The sequence below is a fragment of the Mustela nivalis genome, assembly GCF_964662115.1.
Source record: "Mustela nivalis genome assembly, chromosome: 16".
NCBI classification, from domain to species: Eukaryota; Metazoa; Chordata; class Mammalia; order Carnivora; family Mustelidae; genus Mustela; species Mustela nivalis.
Genome location: NC_139035.1, coordinates 29,959,131 through 29,981,153, shown reverse-complemented (window position 1 = coordinate 29,981,153; position 22,023 = coordinate 29,959,131). Strand labels below are relative to the sequence as shown.

The window sequence follows — 22,023 nt, the reverse complement described above, 5'->3', positions numbered from 1 at the left end:
GGCGCAAGGCTTGATCCTGGACCTTGTGATCATCTCTTGAGCTGAAGGCAGATGCTTAACTGAGCCACCCAGGCTCCCCTTAGGTGTCTGTTTTTATGCCAGTGCCCTACTGTTTTGATTACTGTAGCTTTGTAATATAACTTGAAGTCAGAAAGTGTGATGCCTCTTGCTTTATTTTTTTGGTGAGTGCTTTTGCTATTTAGGGAGTTTTGTGGTTTCATACAAATTTCAGAATTATTTTTTCTATTTCTGTCAAAAATGCCATTGGAATTTTGATAAGGATAGCATTGGCTCTGTAGACCATTTCGTGTAGCATGGACATTTTAATTATTAATCCATTCCATGATCATGGTATCATTCCATTTATTTGTGTCTTCTTCAATTTCTGTCATCTGTCACATTAATTGATTTGCTTGTTTGAACCACCCTCACATCCCAGAGATAAACCCTACTTTATTGTGTTGTATCAACCTTTTATTGTGCTATGGATTTACTTTGCTAGTTTTTTTTGGTGGGGTTTTGCCTCTGTATTCCTCAGGGATGGGGGATGTAATTTTATTTCTTAGTTGTTTCCTTATCTGGCTTCGGAATCTGGATAATGTTAGCCTTGTAAAATGACCCTGGAAGCGTTCTTTCCTCTTCTCCTTTTTGGAAGTTTGAGAAGGATTGGCATTAGTTCTTCTTTAAATGTTTGATAAGATTATTCAGTGAAACCATCTTCCTTGTTATTTGTTCACATTTTCTGTTTCTGTTTCCTAATAAGTTGTATGTTTCAAAGAATTTGTCCATTATCAGCTTGTTGGATTATCAAATTTGTTAGGACATAAATGTTCATAATAATCTCATATGATTCTTGATATTTCTGTGGTATCATCTGTAATGTTTTTCTTTCATTTCCAGTTTTATTTATTTGAGTCTCTCTTTTTTTCTTATTTTACTTGTTCGTTGATTTGCTTATATTTTTAAGATCCAACTCTTAGTTTATATCTTCCCTATTGTTTTTCTGATCTCTATTTCCTTTACTTCTGCTCTAATCTGATTTAATTCCTTCTAATTTGGCGCTTTTTTAAGTTGTTTAAGGTATACAGTTAGGTTCTTAATTTTAGGTCTCTCTTTTTAAAATTGGTTTTTAATTGCTATAAAATTTCTTCTTTGAACTACTTTTTGTTGCAGCATGATACGGTTTTTGATGTGTTACATTTCCATTTTTATTTGTTTCAAGATATTTTTTATTTTCCTTTTGATCTCTTCCTAGACATATTGTTTTTTTCAGGAACATGTTGTTTAATTTCTACATTTTTCTGAACTTTTCAGGTTTCCTCCTGTTTTTGATTTCTAGTTTTCATAACATTGTGTTTGGAAAAAACGATTCATCTGATTTAAAGTCTTTAATTTTTAAGACTTGTTTTATGGCCTAACATATGATCTATCCTAGGGAATGTTCTGCATTCACTTGAGAAGAATGTGCACTCTGCTGCTGTTGGATACATTTTGCATATATCTGTTATGTCCACTTGGTCTAAAGTGTAGTTCAAAACATATATTTCGGGGCGCCTGGGTGGCTCAGTGGGTTAAGCCGCTGCCTTCGGCTCAGGTCATGATCTCAGGGTCCTGGGATCGAGTCCCGCATCGGGCTCTCTGCTCAGCAGGGAGCCTGCTTCCTCCTCTCTATCTCTGCCTGCCTCTCTGCCTACTTGTAATCTCTCTCTGTCAAATAAATAAATAAAATCTTTAAAAAAAAAAAAAAAAAAAAAAAAAAAACACATATATTTCTTTGTTGATTTTCTGCCTGGATGATTTATTCAAGTTGAAATTAGAGTATTAAAGGCTTCTGTTATTATTGCTTTGCTATGTATTTCTGCCTTCAGATCTGTTAGTATTTGCTTACTATATTTATGTCCTCTGATATTGGGCGTATGTATGTTTACTGTTGTTATATCCTCTTGATGATACAAAGTTACAGTTTTGAACTTAAAGCACATTTCATCTGATACAACTCCCCCTAGTCTTTTTGGTTACTGTTTGCATGAAATATCTTCTTCCATATCTTTTCTTTGAGCCTTTATGTGTTCTGAAAGCTGAAGTGAGTTTCTTGTAGGCAGCATATAGTTAGGCCTTTTTTAATCCTATCAGCTACTCTGTCTTTTTATTGGAAAAGTTGGTGCATTTACATGTATATTATAGTAACTATTTGCAGATAAGGACTTATTATTGCCATCTTGTTAAATGTTTTTTGGCTATTCAGAAAAAATTTCTTAAAGATTTTATTTATTTATTTGACACAGAAAGAGAGAGAGAGAGAGCACAAGCAGGGAGAGTGGCAGGCAGAGGGAGAGGGAGAAGCAGGTTCCCCAATGCGGGACTTGATCCCAGAACCCTGAGGTCATTACCTGAGCCAAGGGCAGACTCTTAAAAGGCTGAGCCACCCAGGCACCCCTTCTAGCTATTTTATAGTTCCTTTATTACTTGTTACCTCTTTGCCATCTTCCTTTGTGATTTGATGATTTTCCAGCGTGGTATGCTTTGATTCTTTCTTTTGATCTTGTGTGCACCTAATATAGGTTAACAAAAGGCTTACATAAAACCCTTTAGAGTAATGCTAGTCCGTTTTTCTTTTTTTAATGCCAGTCTGTTTTAAGCTGAAAACAGCTTAACTTTGATTGCATACGAAATACCTTTTACTCCTCCTCCCCAGCATTTTATGGTTTTGATGTCACAGTTTACATCTTTTCATATTCTGTATACATTCATAAATTATTTTAGCTATAGTTATTTTTAATACTTTTAGCTATAGTTATTTTTAATACTTTTATCTTTAAATCATTATACTAGAGTTAAGTGATTTGCATAACACTACTATGGTATTATTCTGAATTTGTCTATATTCTTTACTGGTAAGTTGTAAGTTTTATACTTTCATATGTTTTCATATGATTCACTAGCAGCTTGCATTTCACCTTGAAGAGTTCCTTTTAGCATTTCTTGTAAAGCAGGTCTAATGGAGATGAACCCCTTCAGCTTTTGTTTGAAAAAGTCTTTATCTCTCCTTCATTTCTAAAGGACACCTCTTCTGGATAAAATATTCTTCATTGGAAGTTTTTTTTTCTTCCAGTACTTTGACTGATACTTCCCACTCTCTCCTGGTCTGCAAGGTTTGTGTTGAGAAAGCCCTGACTGCCTTATGGTGTCGGGGACCGCCTCCGGCCGGGAAAGTCCCCACCATTACAAGATGGCGCTTGGCTCACTGCTAGCAAAATCCTCTGCAAATAAATAACGAACTTTCTGGTGAAGCCTGCCTAAAGGAGGACATAGTCATTGGCTGTTTCAAATTTAATCAGCATAGTAACAGGACTCTCATTGGCTCTCCCCATTGCTTGGCCCCTTATTGGTCACCCTGCCGCATATAAGCTAAGGAAGCTGACGAAATAAAAGGGAATGAAGCATTAACACAGAACCAGGCTTCTTGTCGTCCTTGCGGGTCGAGGGCGTTATGGGAGTTCCCTTTTACGAGTTGAGTTTCTTTTCTTCTGTGGCTTTCAAAATTCTCTGCCTTTGATTTTTGACAGTTTTAATGCAGTGTATCCCAGCAAAGTCCTCTTTGTGTTGAATCTGTATGGGAACTTACTAGCCTCATACACCTGGATATCCTACCTTTTCCTGCTCCATATGTGGGAAATTTTCAGCTATTATTAAGAAAAGCTTTCTGCTTCTCTCTCTCTTCTCCTGGGACTCTACTTGATAGTATCCCACAATTTGCATAGGCTTTCTTAAATCTTTTTCATTCTTCTTCCTTTTATCTCTGATTGGATAATTTTAAATGATCTGTCTTTGAGTTCACAGATTTTTTTTTTCAGCCTGATGGAGTCTGCTTTTGATGATAGTGTATTTTCTTTTCATTGTATTCTTCAGCTACAGAATTGGTTTGGTTCCTTTTTTATTATTTCTTTCTCTCTGTTGACCTTTCAGTTTGTTCTCATACTGTTTTCCTGATTTTGTTTGTCTGTGTTCCCTTGTAGCTCACTGAGCTTCCTTAACACAATTATTTTGAATTCTTTGTCTAGCAATTCTTATGTCTCCCATTTCTTTAAGGTCTGTGAGTGGGAAATTACTGTATTCTTTTGGTGGTGTCATGTTTCCTTAATTTTTTGTGTTTCTGTGGTAGCTTTACATTGATGTCTATGCAATTGATGGAGCAGTCATCTCTTCCAGCATTAGGGACTGGTTTTTGTGGTTCAGGGCCTCCTGTGGGTGGATGCAAGAGCACTGCTTAGTGGGGTGTGGCAGTTCTGGCCCTAGGGAAGATTCCACAACATATTTTACATGTAGCCTCTTCAGTGAGGTCAGTATTGGCATAAATTTTAAGGGTTCTCAGTGGCCAAGGCTGCATGTGTTCACAGTGGCAGTGGGGACTATTAAGGTCTTTTGCTAGTGAAGTCTGCTGGGGACCTCCTGGTCCTTTTCCCTGCTGTTCAGGGTGTTATGTTTGAAGGGATCCATCTTGGCATAGGGTACAGCTACAAGGGCCCTTGTAGTGCTGGTGGCATTGGTGTCTGATATGTGGGCACTTCTGGGGTCCCAGAAGCTCTGGGGTCTGAGGAGCTGGGTATTCCCCAGCAGTGGTGACCCCAGTGCCCACCATGGAGATGCCTGTAGAGCAGCCATGAGGCTCAGGTTTGGAACATGGCCATGTGCAGAGCAGCCAAGAGTCTGAAGTGTGCACACGTGTGGAGCCCTTGGGACTCTGGAACCAAGGTGTGTGTGGGGCTGGTGGTGTGGCTGTGCTGCTTCTGGGAGAGGGGCAGCAGAATCTCCCTCTCTGGGTGTTCCATGGCTCTGGGCAGTGCTGCCTGTTGCTTGTCTCAGTAACTGATGCCCTGGTGTCTTCTGGGGAGCACACAGTGCAGTCCACAAGAGAGACATTCTTGGATCCTCCACCATGAGCTCTGTGTAGAGTCTGCACTGTTGTGGGAGCTGCTGAGATGCTCTGTGACAAAGGCTACCAGGGTCCTCCTAGAACATGCCTCTGGGGACTGTGATGGCAGCCCCTGTGTGACAGATGCTGACAGCCCACCTTCTTCTTGGTTCTTAGCCAGCTGTCTCAGCTCAGCCAGTCTCCCCAGGGATCCTTTCTGTGGAGTTGGTCTCTTTTTTTCCCACTGTGTTGCTGTAGTTCTTAATCAGACTCTTGAGCCCTCCCAGGCTTATTTTTGTTCATGGAATACTGTTTGTCCTTTCTGGGGTGGGGGACAAAGAGTGGTATCTCCCACTCCCATTACCTTGTTGATGTCCAGAGGCCTGCTCTCATCTTTATTTTTTTCTTTCTACTTTCTTTGGATTTACAAAGTTTTGCTTTTTCTAACTTCTTTAAATAGTCTTTCCTTTCTTCTGGTATAAGCATTAAAAGCTTTTATTTGCCTGTACGTGCCTCTTGAGATGCATCTCAAAAGTTTTAATATTTAATATCTTAGTATTCTTAATATTTTGAAATTTTCATTATGGTTCTTTCTTTGAACATGAGTTATTTATACAGGTGTTTCTTCAGATTTATGGGATTTCACTTTTTATCACTTTATTTCTAATCTGATTGCAATGTGGTCATGGAATTTGGATTGTATGATGACACAGTGTTTGAAATTAGTTGAGACTTATAATATGACCCAGTAGGTGGTTAATTTTGAAACTCTGCCATGAGCACTTTAAAATACATGCACTCTCCACTTCTTGAGTTGTACATAGTCTATTTGTGAAGTCAGACTTTAAAATTAGATTATTGTAATCTGTGTCACTACTGGTTTTGTTTGTGTTTTGTTTTGGTGGCGGGGGGTGGGGTTGGCCTGATTAACTGAAATGAATTTGTTATAATGTTCTATTATCTGCTATATTTATTTGTTTCTCCTTATTGTTCTGCCAGTTTTTGAATTATGTGTTTTGCATTGCATATTTTCACTACATACTTTGAAGTTATGTTGTAGGTGGAAGGTCAGAGCTTTTATTTTCCTGGTGAAATGAACCTTAATCATTATGCCATGAACTTCTTTATGTCTAATGACTACTTCTGCCTTAATATCTATTATTTATGATAGAAATACAGCTCTAATATCTTTATTTTGCCTAATAGTTGCCCCTTTATCTATCCCTTTCTTACATCCTTTCTGTATCCTTTTGTTTTACAGATTTGTCTTTTAAATAGGATATAACTGGATTTTTCCTCCAGTTTTTATTTGTCTTTTTAGAAAATTTGGTGCATTTGTATTGACTAATTTTTAATATGTTTTGATTTATTTCTGCCACCTTATTTTGTGACTACTACAGAAGTTTTAAGATGTATGCTTAGCTTGCCAATGTGTAAATTTAATAATTCCCCATCTTCCACCAGAAAATACAAATATCTTAGAACAATTTAATTTTAATCATTCCTCTTCTGACCTCTATGCTGTTGTTTGTAGTGTACTCTAGTGCCTTCTCACTTGGAGTCCCACAAGAAATCATTACTCTTTTATTCAGTAAGTGTCTGTCTAGGTTTACACAGATTCGTTACTGCTGCTGATAATTTCTTACATCTTAGACCTGTCATCTCGGGATCCATAATCCACCTGTTTAAAGTCCTTTATGGTTTATTTTTGTGTGTCTGTTGGTTTTATTTGCCCAAAATGTCTTTATTTTGTCTTCATTTTTGAAATACATTTTTGCCAGGTATAGAATTCTAAGTTGACAGTTATTTTTCCATAGCACATTGGAGATGTTCTGGCATCTCTTTTAGTTTGTGCGTGTGCGTGTGTATGCGTGCATGCACATGTTATCTAGAAGCCCATACTTAGTCTGTTTTTCACTTTAATCTCTCTCTGGCTTCTGCTTTGATCTCCTCTTTGCCTTTGGAATTCTGTAGTTCCACTGCATTGGAAGGGTATGTGTGTGTGTGTACATGTGCATGTGTACACTTATATGTTCATCCTGCTTAGAATTTACAGGACTCTGTGAACTTAGATTGGTGTCCAAAAAACTCTGTCATTATATTCCCCATTTTCTCTCTTCTTCCAGACTTTTGATATGTATTCTGTCAGATTTATGATTCTCTCCTGTCTACTACTTAACCTGTGTTCTCATCTCTCTTTTTTGATAATTTGTTCAGATCTACCTGAATAAGAGTCTGAGTACTGTTTGGGAAATGGAAAGAGGGAATGAATATTATGTAGGCAATTTACTAAAGTCAACCACAACTGTCCTTTATTTTTTTAAATGTTTTAAATCCCTGTTTTGTGTGAGTACATAGTTTTGCTTCTGATATTTGGGAAGGTTTGTGCATCATTTTAGTTCTTCTAGACTTAAAACATTATATATATTCCAACCTTTGTGATTTATGCACTTTAGGTGGCATCTGTTGGCTCCACATTGTGAAATGAAGAAATTAGAACATAATTCATGCACTTGCTTTTTATTTGATATCTCATACTCCCTAATGTTTATTGCATATGTTGTAATTGTAGTTTTTTAAAGGTATCTTTATACTTTTAAATAATATAGCTAAACTTTTATTATTTTATTGATCAAAATTAAGTATCATCTATTGACTTCTGTGTATCTGAAAGGTGAAGAGCACTTATGTTCCCTATATTCCATTTACCTCCTCTTCCCCACCCTTGATTGTTCTGATACTGTTATTTCTGCGCTAACTATTAAGTTCTGCTGAGTATCAGAAGTCCTATAGTTGTTTTGACTTACTTCTATACTTAAATGGATTTAACGCTCTTCCTATTATTTTCTTCATTGCCGTATTTTTGCCTTCATCACTGTGAGGGTGGAATTTATTACCACGTACATTTTACAAGTAGGGTTCATGGATATCTTTACTACATTTTGCATGTGTGGAAATGTTTGTTAGCTTCATAGTTACATGAAAACTTGGCTCTGTAGAAACTTCTTTAGCCACTCTTTTCTCCTGAGGAAATGTTCTGGCATTTGAGTGTTGCTGTGAAGAAGTGTGAGGTTAACTTGATTTTTTCGCTTGTCTCATAGGAAAAAAGAATAGTTCACTTGGTTTTTTTATACTATTTGATTAATAGTGAGATCAAACTTCTCTTTTTTGGGGGGTGGGAATGTTTGGTGGTATGCTGTTAGCATGCAAATACAAGCTACTCCAGAGTTAAAGTAGATGTTGCAATTGACATGTATAGTCTCATAGGGGCTGGCATATGATGTGGTCCATGGGTCGGATCTGGGCTGTGACCTGTTTTTCTAGGTCTGCAAGATAAGAATGGTTTTTATAAAGGAATAATGGCAAGTAATTTGATGATGGAAAACATTAACCTTGAATCCCAATATGTAACATGTTACCCTTCTCAAAAGAAATCTGTGTTCTTCATTGATAGGAACATTTAAGTAGGAATATTTTTAAAAATTGTATTCAACTGTTTTCATATTGAATTTTATCAATAAAACATTTGTGGAAATCCATTTTCTCTCACTGCATGAATAATGTGTAATATGTTTGATTTTTGTCCTCTGGCCCATAGGCCTAAAATATTTACTCTTTTTGGCCTTTTTTTTTTTTTTTTTTAATTTTATTTATTTATTTGACAGAGAGAAATCACAAGTAGATGGAGAGGCAGGCAGAGAGAGAGAGAGGGAAGCAGGCTCCCTGCTGAGCAGAGAGCCCGATGCGGGACTCGATCCCAGGACCCTGAGATCATGACCTGAGCCGAAGGCAGCGGCTTAACCCACTGAGCCACCCAGGCGCCCCTCTTTTTGGCCTTTTTTAAGAATAATTCTGCTGACCTCCACTCTGTTGTAAATCCAGAATGAGTTTGATTCAGGGTTGCTTTTGAATGTAGGGAGAATGTTCCTTGGATCTGAACCTTGTCTCAAGTGTGGGCCCCAGAGTTGTAGCCTTCTGTTCCTGGCTGTAGTAAATAATCCTTCTGTGGCCATTCTTGATGCTCTTTGGATCTGATCAGGACCCTTTCTACACCCTGAGTCTCACCACCAGATAGACCAGTCCTGCATTGATAGTGTAGTTGTTGGCTTCATTTCTGATGTGGAAATTTCTATCATTTCTATTCCAGTAAGAACTCCTCTTGCCTCTGGCCCATTTCAGTCTGTCATATTTGATTTGTCTGATGCTATTGACTTGACAATTAAAGCTTTTTCTACCCTACATTGATTCTACATCTTGGCTTCTTTAGAGTATAGTTCCATGCCTGTGCAGTGCATTTTCTTTATTTGGAGGCTAGAGTTCCCTCAGAAATCAGAAACAGAACTCTTCTTTTTCATATTTCAAAACCCACTCCCTTCTGTTCTGTCTGAAGAATGCTAGTAGCATATGGATATGGACTTTTAGTACTTAGTGAATGATGAAATACGTTTAACACCTTAGGCCACCAGTTCCATTGACTTCCCTACATTCTTTCTGATGATTTTCCTTAAGGAGAGGATCTTAAAACTTAGCATTCTCTTCAATATAGAATTTAAGGTAAATTAGAATTGTATGTACATGAACCCATCAAGTAAGAAGGAAAACCTTGCCTTAGAGATGGAGGTAGACAGTACAGAGCCTGCCCTGGAAAGGGTAACTAGCATAGTGAAGGGCCTGGGAATCACACTATATGGCGGAAACACTTGAAGGTGATGGGATATTCAATTAAGCCTAGTGGGAAGTTGAGAACCAACTTTTTTGCAGTTTTGAAACTGATAGTCACAGCTGTGAAAGCATCTTTTATGTTTAAAAAGTAACGTGAACATATTTCTTACAGCCTGTTACCTCATAGTTCTGTCTAGGAAAAAAATACCAAAAATATACCAGTTGATTTGACGACAATAAATCAAGATATGGACAAGGAGAAAAGCAACACAAAAGAAAGGTAAGATAAAATCTAATAAAACTAAAATTTCAACAACATGTGATAATAGTGATAAGCCAATCTGACAATGAAGAATGGACAGTGTCTTGTGAGGAATGGATGAGGGTGCCGGAGTTTAGCAAACTTAGGGAGGCATTCCTGGTAAGATAGGCAGATTAACACCAGCTCATTACCCCAGAGCAGTCTTGGATATACCAAAAAGATGAGAAGGAAGTTGCTGAAAATGAGAAGCTAACCAAGAGCTGGGAGACCCCAGAAGGGCCAAAGGTGGTAGGTGTGGGCAGATGGAGAAGAGGTTAGAGAGATTCATATGCTTGCTTCCTTTTTCACATTCGTCTTGGTGGATCAGTGTCCACTCAGGAAGAGTATAATGGAGTGAGGAAGTTCTTGAAGAAACTTGACTTCTGTTAAGTCTGATGGGTTGAACTTGTGCTCTTACTGCTCTCCTTTCTGAAATCCTACCAAATGATCAAAAAGAATAAGTCCACAAGAGAAGGTGAGAAGAGACAAAAAGCACAAAAGACAAAAGAACTGCCAGTGTCTTTTTGGAAGCTCAGAAATGGAAGGATAAGTGATCACTAATTTTGCAGAGCAAACAGTACAAACCTAAGGTGGCAGAGGTGAAGCCCAGAGGCAGCTGCTTGCCTGCTGTCCCCACACCCCTGCCTGGAAGGATCCTCGCCAGGTGGCAGCAGCAGCAAAAGCAGTAACCTGGAAGTTCATAGGAGCAGTGCTTAGAGCACAGATCCCCTTCCTTAACCTCTCTCAGCCAAGAGAGTGTTCCTTCCTTCATTCCAGTAGAAGACGTCCAGGATGCAGGGGCACCAGACACAGTGAGAGTATCACACCCATTATTGTATCCAGATCATAGGGGACCTTAGTATTCTTCTTCTGCTGGACTTTGAGGAAGCTCACAGCCAAAATCTAAGCACCTTGTACCCTGGGAAACTGGCCAGGGTGCTGGAAAGCCAGTTGGGAAAACCTCAACTAAGCATTACCCCACAGTGAAATCTGTCAGTTGGCAGATTCCTGTCAGTGCATGAAGAGTGGTCTAATTGCTGTCTCAGTGATGATTCTTAAATACGAATAGATGACCCATGATCATTTGAGGAAAGCTTATATATAGCTTGATGGAAACTCAAATCACAGAAACCTGGAGAAAACAGACCCTACAGGGAGAAGAAATGTTCAGTAACAACCAGCACAGGTCTATCCTGGATTGTCAGGTGACCAAAGAAAATAGCTTTAAGAGAATAAAAAATAGGGGACATTTGGAGAAAAAAAAATAGCTTTGGAAATTAAATATATAATAGCAGAAATGGAGATAGAATAGGTGAAAGATAAAGCTGATGAAGTTTTCCACAAGGGAAAAGGGAAAGGTATAGAAGGTATGAGAGTAAAGATAAGAAAAGGTTTATGTTAGGAGACAAAAATAGGATAGAAATAAATTCCAAAAACGCCTGTAATCACAGTAAATGCAAATGGGCTAGTCTTCGACTTTTGGTTTTTTAAAAAATGTCAGACTGGATTAAATGCATGTGTGGAAACATCTTGGGAAGCAAAAAGTTACCAACAGATGAAAGAAGAAAGATGCTTTCATATTATCTTCTGGGTCACAGGGAACAATTACAAGACTTCACCATTTGAGACCATAAAACTTGTTTAAACAAATTCTCAAGACATCTCAATAGATCACATACTCCTTGATCTCTGTATACATCAATTACAAGAGATTAACTAGGAAAACCACTCTTTGGTTTGGAAATGAAACATGATGTCTGACAAACATTTCTGAAAGGCTCCCCCACCCCCACCCAGGAGGAAACAAAGTAGAACTAAGTCTAGAAAAGCCAGAAACAAGGAAGAGAGGTAGTTGCTGAACCTGGCCCACTAATGCTGAGGTGGTGTGGTGGTGCCTGTTCTGTTGTGTGGAGAGTTTATAGTCCTACAGCTTACATTAGTAAGATAGGCTGAAAAATTAATGAGGTAATGATCCATTTTAAGAAGTTAAGGGGAAAAATTGAACAGAATAAGCCAAAAGAAAATCGAGGGAAGAAGATAAAGAGTATCAAAAACTAAGAAAATAGAAATCAAAGAAAGAGAAAATCAGGAAAAGCAACAGCTGTCAATCACATTGGCAAATCTTTGACAGACCAGAGCAGGAAAAAGAGAGTCACCCAGGGACGGTTAGGCTGTGACATTGCACAGCTCAACACCGCTTAGCATGTGCTCTCTTTGTATGCGCAGGAGGGCGGGGCAGTGGGTCTGTGAGCACTACTCAGGAGGCCAGAATGGGAGTCCCTCAGAGCAGAGCCATCTGCAGTTAAAGAGATGAGAAAATTAACTCTTTCATGGCAATTAGTCTGAAACAAAATGTAGAAGTTTTAAGAAAAATATGAATAAAATAGGCTCAATAAGTAATAGGCAAGGGGAACTTTGCTGTTTTTATTTAAATTCTAGTTAGTTGGCATACAGTGTTAGAGTTGTTTCAGGTTCGGCACCTCCATGGGACACAGTGCTGTCTGCCCAGCCCCCCCGACCCCCACCCCCTCTGGTACCATCAGTGTTAAGAGTCTGTTTCTTGATTTGGCTCTCTCTCATTTTTGATCCCCTTTGCTCATTTGATTTATTTCTTAATTATTTCTTAATTCCACATATGAGTGAAATCATATGGTATTTGTTTTTCTCTGACTTATTTTGCTTAGTACAGTACTCTCTGGTTCCAGCCACATCATTGCAAAGGGCAAGATTTCATTCCTTTTCATCCACTAAAATTGTCGAATTTGTAATTATGAATCATGACCACCTTCCCAACCCCCCCCCCCCCACCACACATACTAGGCTCAGGCAGGTTTCCAGAGTTTCTGAGTTTCTACCAGGTTATGAGTTTTAAAAGAAACTCAAGAAATGGAGAATTCCAATCTTATACAACTTCTTCCACAGAACAGAAAAAGAGAAAATAGTGCCTAAATCATGCATGCACATGGAGGGGAGGGGCAAAAGGAGGCAGAAAGGGAAGAGGCAGAGAGGAAAACTTCAGACTTAAGCAGACCCTGTGCTGAGCTCGGAGCTGAGGTGGGCTTGATCTCATGGCCTTGAGGACTCAGCCTGAGTGGAAACCAAGAGTCAGGACACCCAACCCACTGTGCCACCCAGCACCCCTGTTTATACAATCTTTTAAGTCAGTTTCATTTACATTCTTAGAAACAGAAAACCCGAAATAAAATGCTAATCTGCAGGTTATAGTAGCATATCAAATTGGATGATACACCAAGATCAGATTGAGCAGCTTGTCTAAAAACTGTGAGGTTAGTTCAACATTGGAAAATGCATCAATATCAATTACCATTAATAGATTAAAGGAAGAAAGTATTTGATAAAATTATCTCTTTATGATTAAAAACCTTTAGCAAACTACATGATGAAAGGCATTTGCCAAAAACCTGAAGCAAATGTATGTATGTATTTATTTATTTTTACATTCTGAAGCAATTTTTTTTTTAAGATTTTATTTATTTATTTGACAGAGAGAAATCATAAGTGGTCAGAGAGGCAGGCAGAGAGAGAGAGAGAGACAGGGAAGCAGACTCCTTGCTGAGCAGAGATGCGGGGCTCCATCCCAGGGCCCTGAGATCATGACCTGAGCCAAAGGCAGAGGTTTAACCCACTGAGCCACCCAGGTGCCCCTGAAGCAAATATTTTTTAAATTTTATTTATTTTTTTAAATTTACTTTCAGCATAACAGTATTCATTGTTTTTGTACCACACCCAGTGCTCCATGCAATCCGTGCCCTCTATAATACCCACCTGGTACCCCGACCTCCCACCCCCCACCCCTTCAGAACCCTCAGATTGTTTTTCAGAGTCCATAGTCTCTCATGGTTCACCTCCCCTTCCAATTTCCCCCAACTCCCTTCTCCTCTCTATCTCCCCATGTCCTCCATGCTATTTGTTATGCTCCACAAATAAGTGAAACCATATGATAATTGACTCTCTCTGCTTGACTTATTTCACTCAGCATAATCTCTTCCAGTCCCATCCATGTTGCTACAAAAGTTGGGTATTCGTCCTTTCTGATGGAGGCATAATACTCCATAGTGTATATGGACCACATCTTCCTTATCCATTCGTCCATTGAAAGGCATCTTGGTTCTTTCCACAGTTTGGCAACCATGGCCACCAATTCCTAATCCCCCTTTATCTTAGGAAAGTTGAGTCCTTTAACAAAGATATCAAGGTACATCCAGGAAGAATCAAAACAACCTTCCTCACCCACACTGAGAATTTACAACCACTCTCCCATCTTTTTCTTCCACCAGTATTTCTGTGTTTTTGTGTTTGTCCTGATAGTATATAAATCTTACACTTGGGGTTCTTTTTGACAAGGTTTTTCCTTTATTTGCATATATATTTTTTTTTCTCGTCATATACTTTTATCAGTCTTTTTGTTTGTCTGTTTTTGTTTGTATACTTCATAAATCTTACCTTGGGGCCCATTTGGGCTGAAACTTCTCTTTTATCTCACCTTTCCTTCCTGTCTCTCTCCCTCTCTCTTTTTTTCTTATTCTTTTCTTTTTCCTCTCATTTGGGTGGGGAACTCTGATTGCTCAGAAGCGTTCCAGGGTGCACCTTGACTGTACCATGGTCGATACATCCAGCTACACCCGTTTAGCCATCTCTCACCAAAATGACTAGGAGGAGGAATGCCCAACAGAAGAAAAATACAGAGGATGGACCTTCTGCAACAGAGCTACCGGCTATCAACATAGACAATATGTCGGAAAGGGAATTCAGGCTAACAATTATCCAAGCAATAGCTAGGTTGGAGAAAGCCATGGGTGACCAAATGGAATTAATTAGGGCTGAACTGAAAATGACCAGAGATCATGTTTTCAATATTAGGGAAGAGCTGAAAGCTACCAGGGATGAGCTTCACAATGCTCTCAATGAGTTCCAATCTAATCAAATTCTCTCAAAGCTAGAGTAACTGAGACAGAAGATAGAATTAGTGATCTGGAGGACAAACAGATAGAGAGAAAGGATCAGGAGGAAGCCTGGAACAAACAGCTTAGAAGCTATGAAAACAGAATCAGGGAAATAAATGATGCCATGAAACGTTCCAACGCCAGAATTATTGGAATCCCTGAAGGGGAGGAGAAAGAAAGAAGTCTAGAAGATATAGTGGAACAAGTTTTTCATGAAAATTTTCCGAATCTCGTGAATGGAACCAGCGTTCATGTACTAGAGGCCGAACGGTTTCCCCCCAAGATTACAGACTCTCAAAAGTCCTTGAGACACCTAATAGTAAGAATGAAGAATTATAATTGTAGACAGAACCTCTTGAAAGCAGCTAGGACAAAGAAGATTCTTACATACAGAGGAAAGCCCATCAGAATAACGTCAGACCTCTCCACAGAGACCTGGCAAGCCAGAAAGGGCTGGCAAGATATAGTCAGGGCGCTGAATGAGAAGAACATGCAGCCAAGAATACTTTATCCAGCAAGACTGACATTCAAAATGGATGGAGAGGTAAAGAGTTTCCAAGACCGGCAAGGCTTCAAAGACTAGGCAACCAAGCTGATACTGCAGGAAATATTAAGGGGGGGTTCTATAAAAGAGGAAAAATCTTAAGAATATCATTGAACAGAAAAATAGAGACAATCTACAGAAAGAAAGACTTCAAAGGTAACACGATGTCAATAAAAACGTATCTATCAATAATCACCCTCAATGTGAATGGCCTAAATGCGCCCATAAAACGGCACAGGGTTGCAGACTGGATAAAACGACAGGACCCATCCATATGTTGTCTACAAGAGACCCATTTCAAACCTAAAGATACACCCAGATTGAAAGTGAAGGGATGGAGAAGCATCTTTCATGCCAATGGGCCTCAAAAGAAGGCCAGGCTAGCGATTCTCATATCAGACAAATTAGATTTTGAAGCAAATATTTTTAATGGGCAAGTGTTAAAAGTGTTCCTCTTATGTTGAGAAAAGTGGCCAGGATACTTGCTATTGCCACTTCTGTGTGACATCCTATTAAAGGTCCTAAAGCAGTAAGCAAGAAAAAAATAGATAAAAAGAAATGAAAGCTGGAAGTTTTGAAAAAGAGAAACCATAATCATTTATATGATGTCTAGTAATAAAAGTACAAAATAATTGTTTTATAATTAATAATTGAATTTAATTTAGCAAGACTTCTAGATTAAAATCAGCATAAGTGAATTTAATTCCTATAGTCCAGCAGTAGATTGAAAATTTAATTTTAACCATCACTACCATTTGTAATAATGGTAGTGTATAGTATAATAATAAAAAATCCAGTACCTAGGAAAAGGCATAAGTATGATCTTTGTAGAGAAGATTACAAAATTTAATTGAGAATGCAACAAAATTTATATGGAAAAGCAAAAGGCCAAAGATATGTAAGCACTCTTTAAGAAAAAGAAATTTGAAGGCATGAACTTATAGCTATGACAACTCTAGCAATTAAAGCAATGGGACAGAAAAACAAGGATAGACAAAAATAAAGAACCAGGGGTAGATAATTGTATACATTTGGAGTGATGCAGACTTGTATATAATTGTATATCTGGAGTTACAGGTCAGGGAAGAAAAGGTAGGGGTGTTAGTAATGTGTGGTGACAATTGCATATCCTTATGGGGTGGGGGCGGGGAGAATTGGATCTGCTCCTCACATCATAGCCCAGACTTAAGGATGAAGTGTAAGACTTGCAAAAGACAAAACTTTTAAACTATTTGTTAAAAGTGAAAATAATTTTGTTAATATTGGAGTAAGGACAGATTTCTTAAAAGTAAACACAAATTGGAGATGCAAAGATAGATAAATTAGGTTATATTAAAGTAAGAACTTAGATTTATGAAGACTTCATCAAGAATATGAAAAGTTGAGCCCAAACCAGAAGAGATTTTTAGTACATGTAAAATGACAAAAGATTACTATAAAAAATGTGAAAAGAAATCCTAAACATTGTTAAGAAAATAATATATAATTCATTATTAAAAAAAGAAAGGATGTGGATTAGACATTTCAGTGAAGAGGAAACTGTTCAAGGTGTTTATAAACCAAAAGGGACTCAGAGCGCTCCAGGGAGAAAGATTTAAGAAATACCTGATACCGGTATCCACGAGCAAGTGTGAAGAAGTTGTGCTCTGCCTTTGAAGAGAAAGTTTGCCTCCTTATTCATGTGATTGCATATTTACGTTTAATACACCAGTGGGGAGTTTTGCCCACTGAGCGGCACATGAGGCTCTTAGGAGCCCTGCATTTCCTCCACCTTGCAAAAATGTGCTCTGCCATGTAAGTCAGCTGTAGGCACTGATTGTGGATTCTGTTCTTATGGAAAGGGTTTTTTTAAACATTTACAAATAGGCAGTTGGCTAATGTATCGTGAAAAGGTTTTGGTTTTAGTCTTGGTAAGGGTTGTTGTTGGTGTTGGTTTTATAAGGAAAGGTAATATGTGAGTACAGAACTTCAAAAACTATTTTGACCTCACACTGCTGCGAATCGGTTTATATTTCTTCCTTCTTTTAAGTTAGATGACGATTCTTAAGTCCTTTCCAGCCATGACAATATCAGATCTCTTTTACATTTCTCTAGACTCTCCTTGTTTCAGATATGCTTTCTATATTTTTTTATTATTTATTTATTTACTTTAAAAAATTTCTTAACTTTTAAGTAGGCTCCACACCCAGCATGGAGCCCAGGGTGGTGCTTGAACTCACAACCCTGATAAAGACCTGACCTCAGATCAAGAGTCATTCGCTTAACTGAATGAGTCCCCCCAGGTGCCCTCAGAGCTACTTTTAAAAATGTGTATCAAAAATTGTTTGAAAGGGGTGCCTGGGTGGCTCAGTGGAAGTGTCTGCCTTCAGCTCAGGTCATGATCCTGGAGTCCTGGGATTGAGGCCCACTTCGTGCTCCCTGCTCGGCAGGGACCCTGCTTCTTTCTCTCCCTCTAGGGCTCCCCTGCTTGTGTTCTTTCTCTCTCTCAAATAAATAAATAAAATCTTTAAAAACATTGTTTGGAAGGATAGATATTGTATTGTAAAGTACAGTATAAAGATTTAAACTTAAGTCCTAGAGGCTGTTGACCATAGCATCTTACTTTCTTTGTCATACTAGACTTCAGAAACAAGAAAGGCAAGAATATAAAGATGTCACACCGTCAGAATATCAACCAGCTAAGGCAGCAGAAAAAGAAACCTCGAAATACCAAACACTCAGAACGCTTTCTGCCCTGAAGTCAGAGGAAACTGAACTCTATCAAGATTACTACTATCCAGGCAAGCCAATCTATGTTTTCTTTTATGAACATGGAAGGAAGTTGTCATGGCATTAACTAAAAAAATCAGTGAGCTGCATTACAATACTAGTCTACTTTCAAAGTACAAGGTTTGGTGCTTTACCAATTTCGTTAACCAGGACCGTCAGTGAGATCTTCCGATACAGAGCTTGTCTCTTAAAGGGACCGTAATCTAAATACTGGTCATCACTATAAAATAACAATAGTGGTATTGTTCCCACCGCCAAGAGTATCTGACATTTCTGGAGCATCTTAGAGTTCACATCACTCTTCTTCGCATCTCATCTTTCTCAGGGTTTGTGTGAGGTAAGGACCCTAAAGTTGGGTCACGTTCCCTAAAGGCCCTGATGCCTTCTGGCTGGTCTGTGACCTCTGTGCGCTTATCTGTCAGGATCCTGCTACTCCTCCCCAGACTCCTGCTGTTTGTCATCCTTCCCTCCACCTGTCCCAACTGCACCATCAGCAGTATGTAAAGCAGTTTTTCACCACACTTCCTTTTTTATCCAGCTCTTTCCTTTCCTCGCTTTTCTGAAGGTTGGGCTTTGGTCTCCTTCCATGGCCCCCTTCTCCCTCCAGCAGCCTATTAGCAGCGTCCTTAACCCCTCCCACTTCTCTCCTCTGCTCCTGGGTTGGCAGAATTGTCAATTTTGCCTGCCTCCACCCCGTCCTAGTAAGCCTTTTTGCAGAAAACTGTCACACTTCTGTGGGTTTATTCTTTACAAATCGTGGTCTCCAGCAGCGGTTGGGGGGCGGGGGTGCTCAACACTGCCTGGGGCCCTTTTATGCCTCCGTTCAGCTTTGCCTCTCATTATTCACTGCATCTCTTTACACTGTCACAGTTTAACCATAAGCCTCTCCTCTTCGATTATGCTTCCTACTTTAAAAAAATAATAATAAAAATAATAAAAATAGAAGGAATCAAAGGGAAACCTGTAACCTGCAGCTCCCCAGTCCCGTTTCTGTACTTGTCTCACTTCTGGAGCTCCTTTTCTGCCACGTGCTCAGGAATGTGGGGTTGTCTTCCATTCTAACAGCTCTTTGTCAGTGCACAAACCTACTGCAGGCTTACCTGTCTCGAATAAACCAACTCAGGAGCCCCTTCCTTCCTTTCTTTCCCCTTGACCTTGAGGATACTACTCTCTTGGCTTTCTTTGTACTTTTCTGTCTCCTCTCTTTTGGTCTCTTTCATGGATCTTTATTCCTCTGACCTTTAAATATTGTTGCTTTTCAGGTGTTTTGGGTTCTGCCAAAATTAGTGTTCCCTCTGTGGGCTAGACTACAGCTTGATGATTTTAAATAACAACACATTTTTTCTTATATTTCTTATTAAGTATATACCCAGAGCAGTAGGTGCTTTCTGTAATTGTCTTTAGTCTGTGCCTGAATATGGGTATGTTTGATTTTCTGAAGGAGCCTAAGAACTTTGGCATGTGTTGGGCGATACTCTTTTCTCTGACGGATTAAAACAGAGGGAGTGCCTGGGCCTTCTAGTTAAGTGTTTGCAGGCCTGACGTAGCTTCCTTTCCAGCAAAGTAGAAAGGAGAAGTCCTCTGACCCTTCTGTTTTCTCAGTAAAGAGGGCCAGAAATAAAAGGCTGGATAGGAATATAAGGCTGCATGGGAATACAAGGGCCAGGCGGAGCAATGGCTCGTTGGCTTTGTTAAGGATCGGGGCGTTATACTGTGAAGATAAAAGCCACAGGAAGGCTTACACAAAGAGTTAACATGATCAGATTTCTGCTTTGCAGAGATCACTCTGGCTATAGATTAAGAATAGATTGGAAGATGGAGCACCTGGGTGGCTCAGTGGGTTAAAACCTCTGCCTTCAGCTCAGGTCATGATCCCAGGGTCCTGGGATAGAGCCCCACATCGCGCTTTCTGCTCAGTGGGGAGCCTACTTCCCCCCACCCCTCTCTGCCTGCCTCTCTGCCTACTTGTGATCTCTGTCTGTCAAATAAATAAATAAATCTTAAAAAAAAATAATAGATTGGAAGTAAACAAGAATTGATTTAGGGAGCTCAGTTAAGAGGTTTTGGATATTCTGAAGGTGGGATTATCAATTATGGTGATGGGTTGGAGAGAGAGAGATGGTGTCAAAGATGATAGGTTTATGGGTTGTTTGGTTAATGAATAGTGGTTCCATTCTCTGAGATAGGAAGGGTCAGGGTTTGTGGGGTCTGGGGACAGATCATGGTTCAGTTTGAGACATGTTGCATTTGAGCTACCTTCCATCCATTCCAGTGGAGATGTCAAGGGAGCAGTTGACTGTGTGTATTTGGGGCTCAGAGAAGCCAGGGCTGAGATGATGCATTTGGAGTTATTATGTGGGTGGAAACTTAAGGCATGGCCACGAGTGAGACTGCCTAAGGAGAGTGTATGAAGTGACACAAAATCATGGCCACAGAACTACAGCAGCTCTGACCCGGAGAGAGGAGGGTGGCTGCAGTGCACACACGGGGATGGTCAGAGTCAGGCTAGAGAGGATGGCAAGCAAGAGATGGCTATGGGCTGTCACAGATGCTGGAGTAAAAAATGGTATCAAAAATGAAGGAGTAGGTACTGGTTCAAAATGGTGATGTAGAAGGATCCTGAATTCACCTCTTCACACAGACACACCAAATCTATAGCCACATATGTGACAGTTCCCTTGAGAAGACACCCCAAAACTAGCTGATTGAGCCCTACCCTTGGGGTGAATAAAGAAAAAAGCCACATCAAAATGGGTAGGAGAGGGTAAGACACAACCTCACCATAAACCCTACCTGTGGTGTAGCGACCCACAATCAGGAGGGAACTCACAATCCTGAGGTGCTCCCTGAGGAGCAAAGAGTTGGAACCCCCACATTGGGCACCTCAACTTTTAAGACCTGTGCCTTAGCAATGAACTCCCAAACCAAGGGCTTTGATCCACAAGACCTACAAGGCTACACTGAACTGAGAAACAGTTCTTAAAGGGCTGGTGCAGTCTCGCCACCCTGGGCCTAGCACAGAGGTGGGTGGGCGACTAAGTCCTTCAGTGAACGAGGCCTATTTGCTTATCTTAAAGCTTTACTCTGAGCGTCAGGCATCTGATGTAACACACATTCAAGGGCCTACTGAAATGCTGTCTAAAAACAGAGGCTGGCAGATGCTGTCCTCACCCTCTCCCTCTCTCCAGGTATCTCCCCCAAAGGAGCATGTACACTTCTTTGGCACCCTGAATTTTGTGGCTGCCACCCTGGGGTTACCACTAGGTGGCTTGACTGGTGGCCAGATGGCTTACACTCACAGGTCCCATAGTCCTGTAATAAGTGGAGGAAGAGTTCTTAACTGGCTCCACCCAGGGCCCAGCCTAGACACAGCAGCCTGAAACATACCCCCAGTCTTTCTGGGAAAGGGGTCTTTTGGCTTGTCCTGGAGCTTCAACCTGTAGTACAGGCTTCTTATTTGGCCTACCGAGATGCTGTTCCCCCAAGACATCTCGAGCCTACCAAGGTGCTGTCGGGGGACAGAACCCAGTGGGCACCATCTTGGTGCTCTCCTTCTGCCTCATTCTGGGTCACTGGAATCTTCTGGGGTGGGAGCTTGTGAACTGGCCTGGCACCCTGATTTTTGCATCTGCCACCTAGGAAGATGCCTTTTGACCTCCTGGCTCTGGTGACCTTGGGGGTTTGTACATGTGAGTCCTGCTGAATTGTTAAAAGTGGAGAGACCATTCTAACAGGCTGCTTCTCCCCCCGGGGTACAGAGCAGAGCTAGCGTACTGAGGTGCACCCACAGTCTGGGAGAATAATGTAAGGGATGGGGGAGGTTAATCACTTACATGCTAGTTTGAAAGTTAAAAGATAAAAGTAGTAAAAA

General features: G+C 39.9%; 1 protein-coding gene across 6 annotated transcripts in view; it reads left to right on the top strand.

Moving 5' to 3' along the window:
- DNAH14 (dynein axonemal heavy chain 14) overlaps positions 1-22,023 on the top strand; it is a 348,451-nt gene that overhangs the window by 13,908 nt on the left and 312,520 nt on the right. For 4 of the 6 annotated variants that reach the window (XM_082704493.1, XM_082704492.1, XM_082704488.1 and 1 more), the window contains exons 2-3: positions 9,747-9,854; positions 18,003-18,163. In XM_082704493.1, coding sequence (XP_082560619.1) covers positions 9,823-9,854; positions 18,003-18,163 — 193 coding nt within the window. In that variant the 5' untranslated portion in view covers positions 9,747-9,822. Of the gene's footprint in view, positions 1-3,443; positions 3,511-9,746; positions 9,855-18,002; positions 18,164-22,023 lie in introns of those variants that run through there. The other 2 variants (XM_082704489.1, XM_082704491.1) reach the window with 2 other exon arrangements.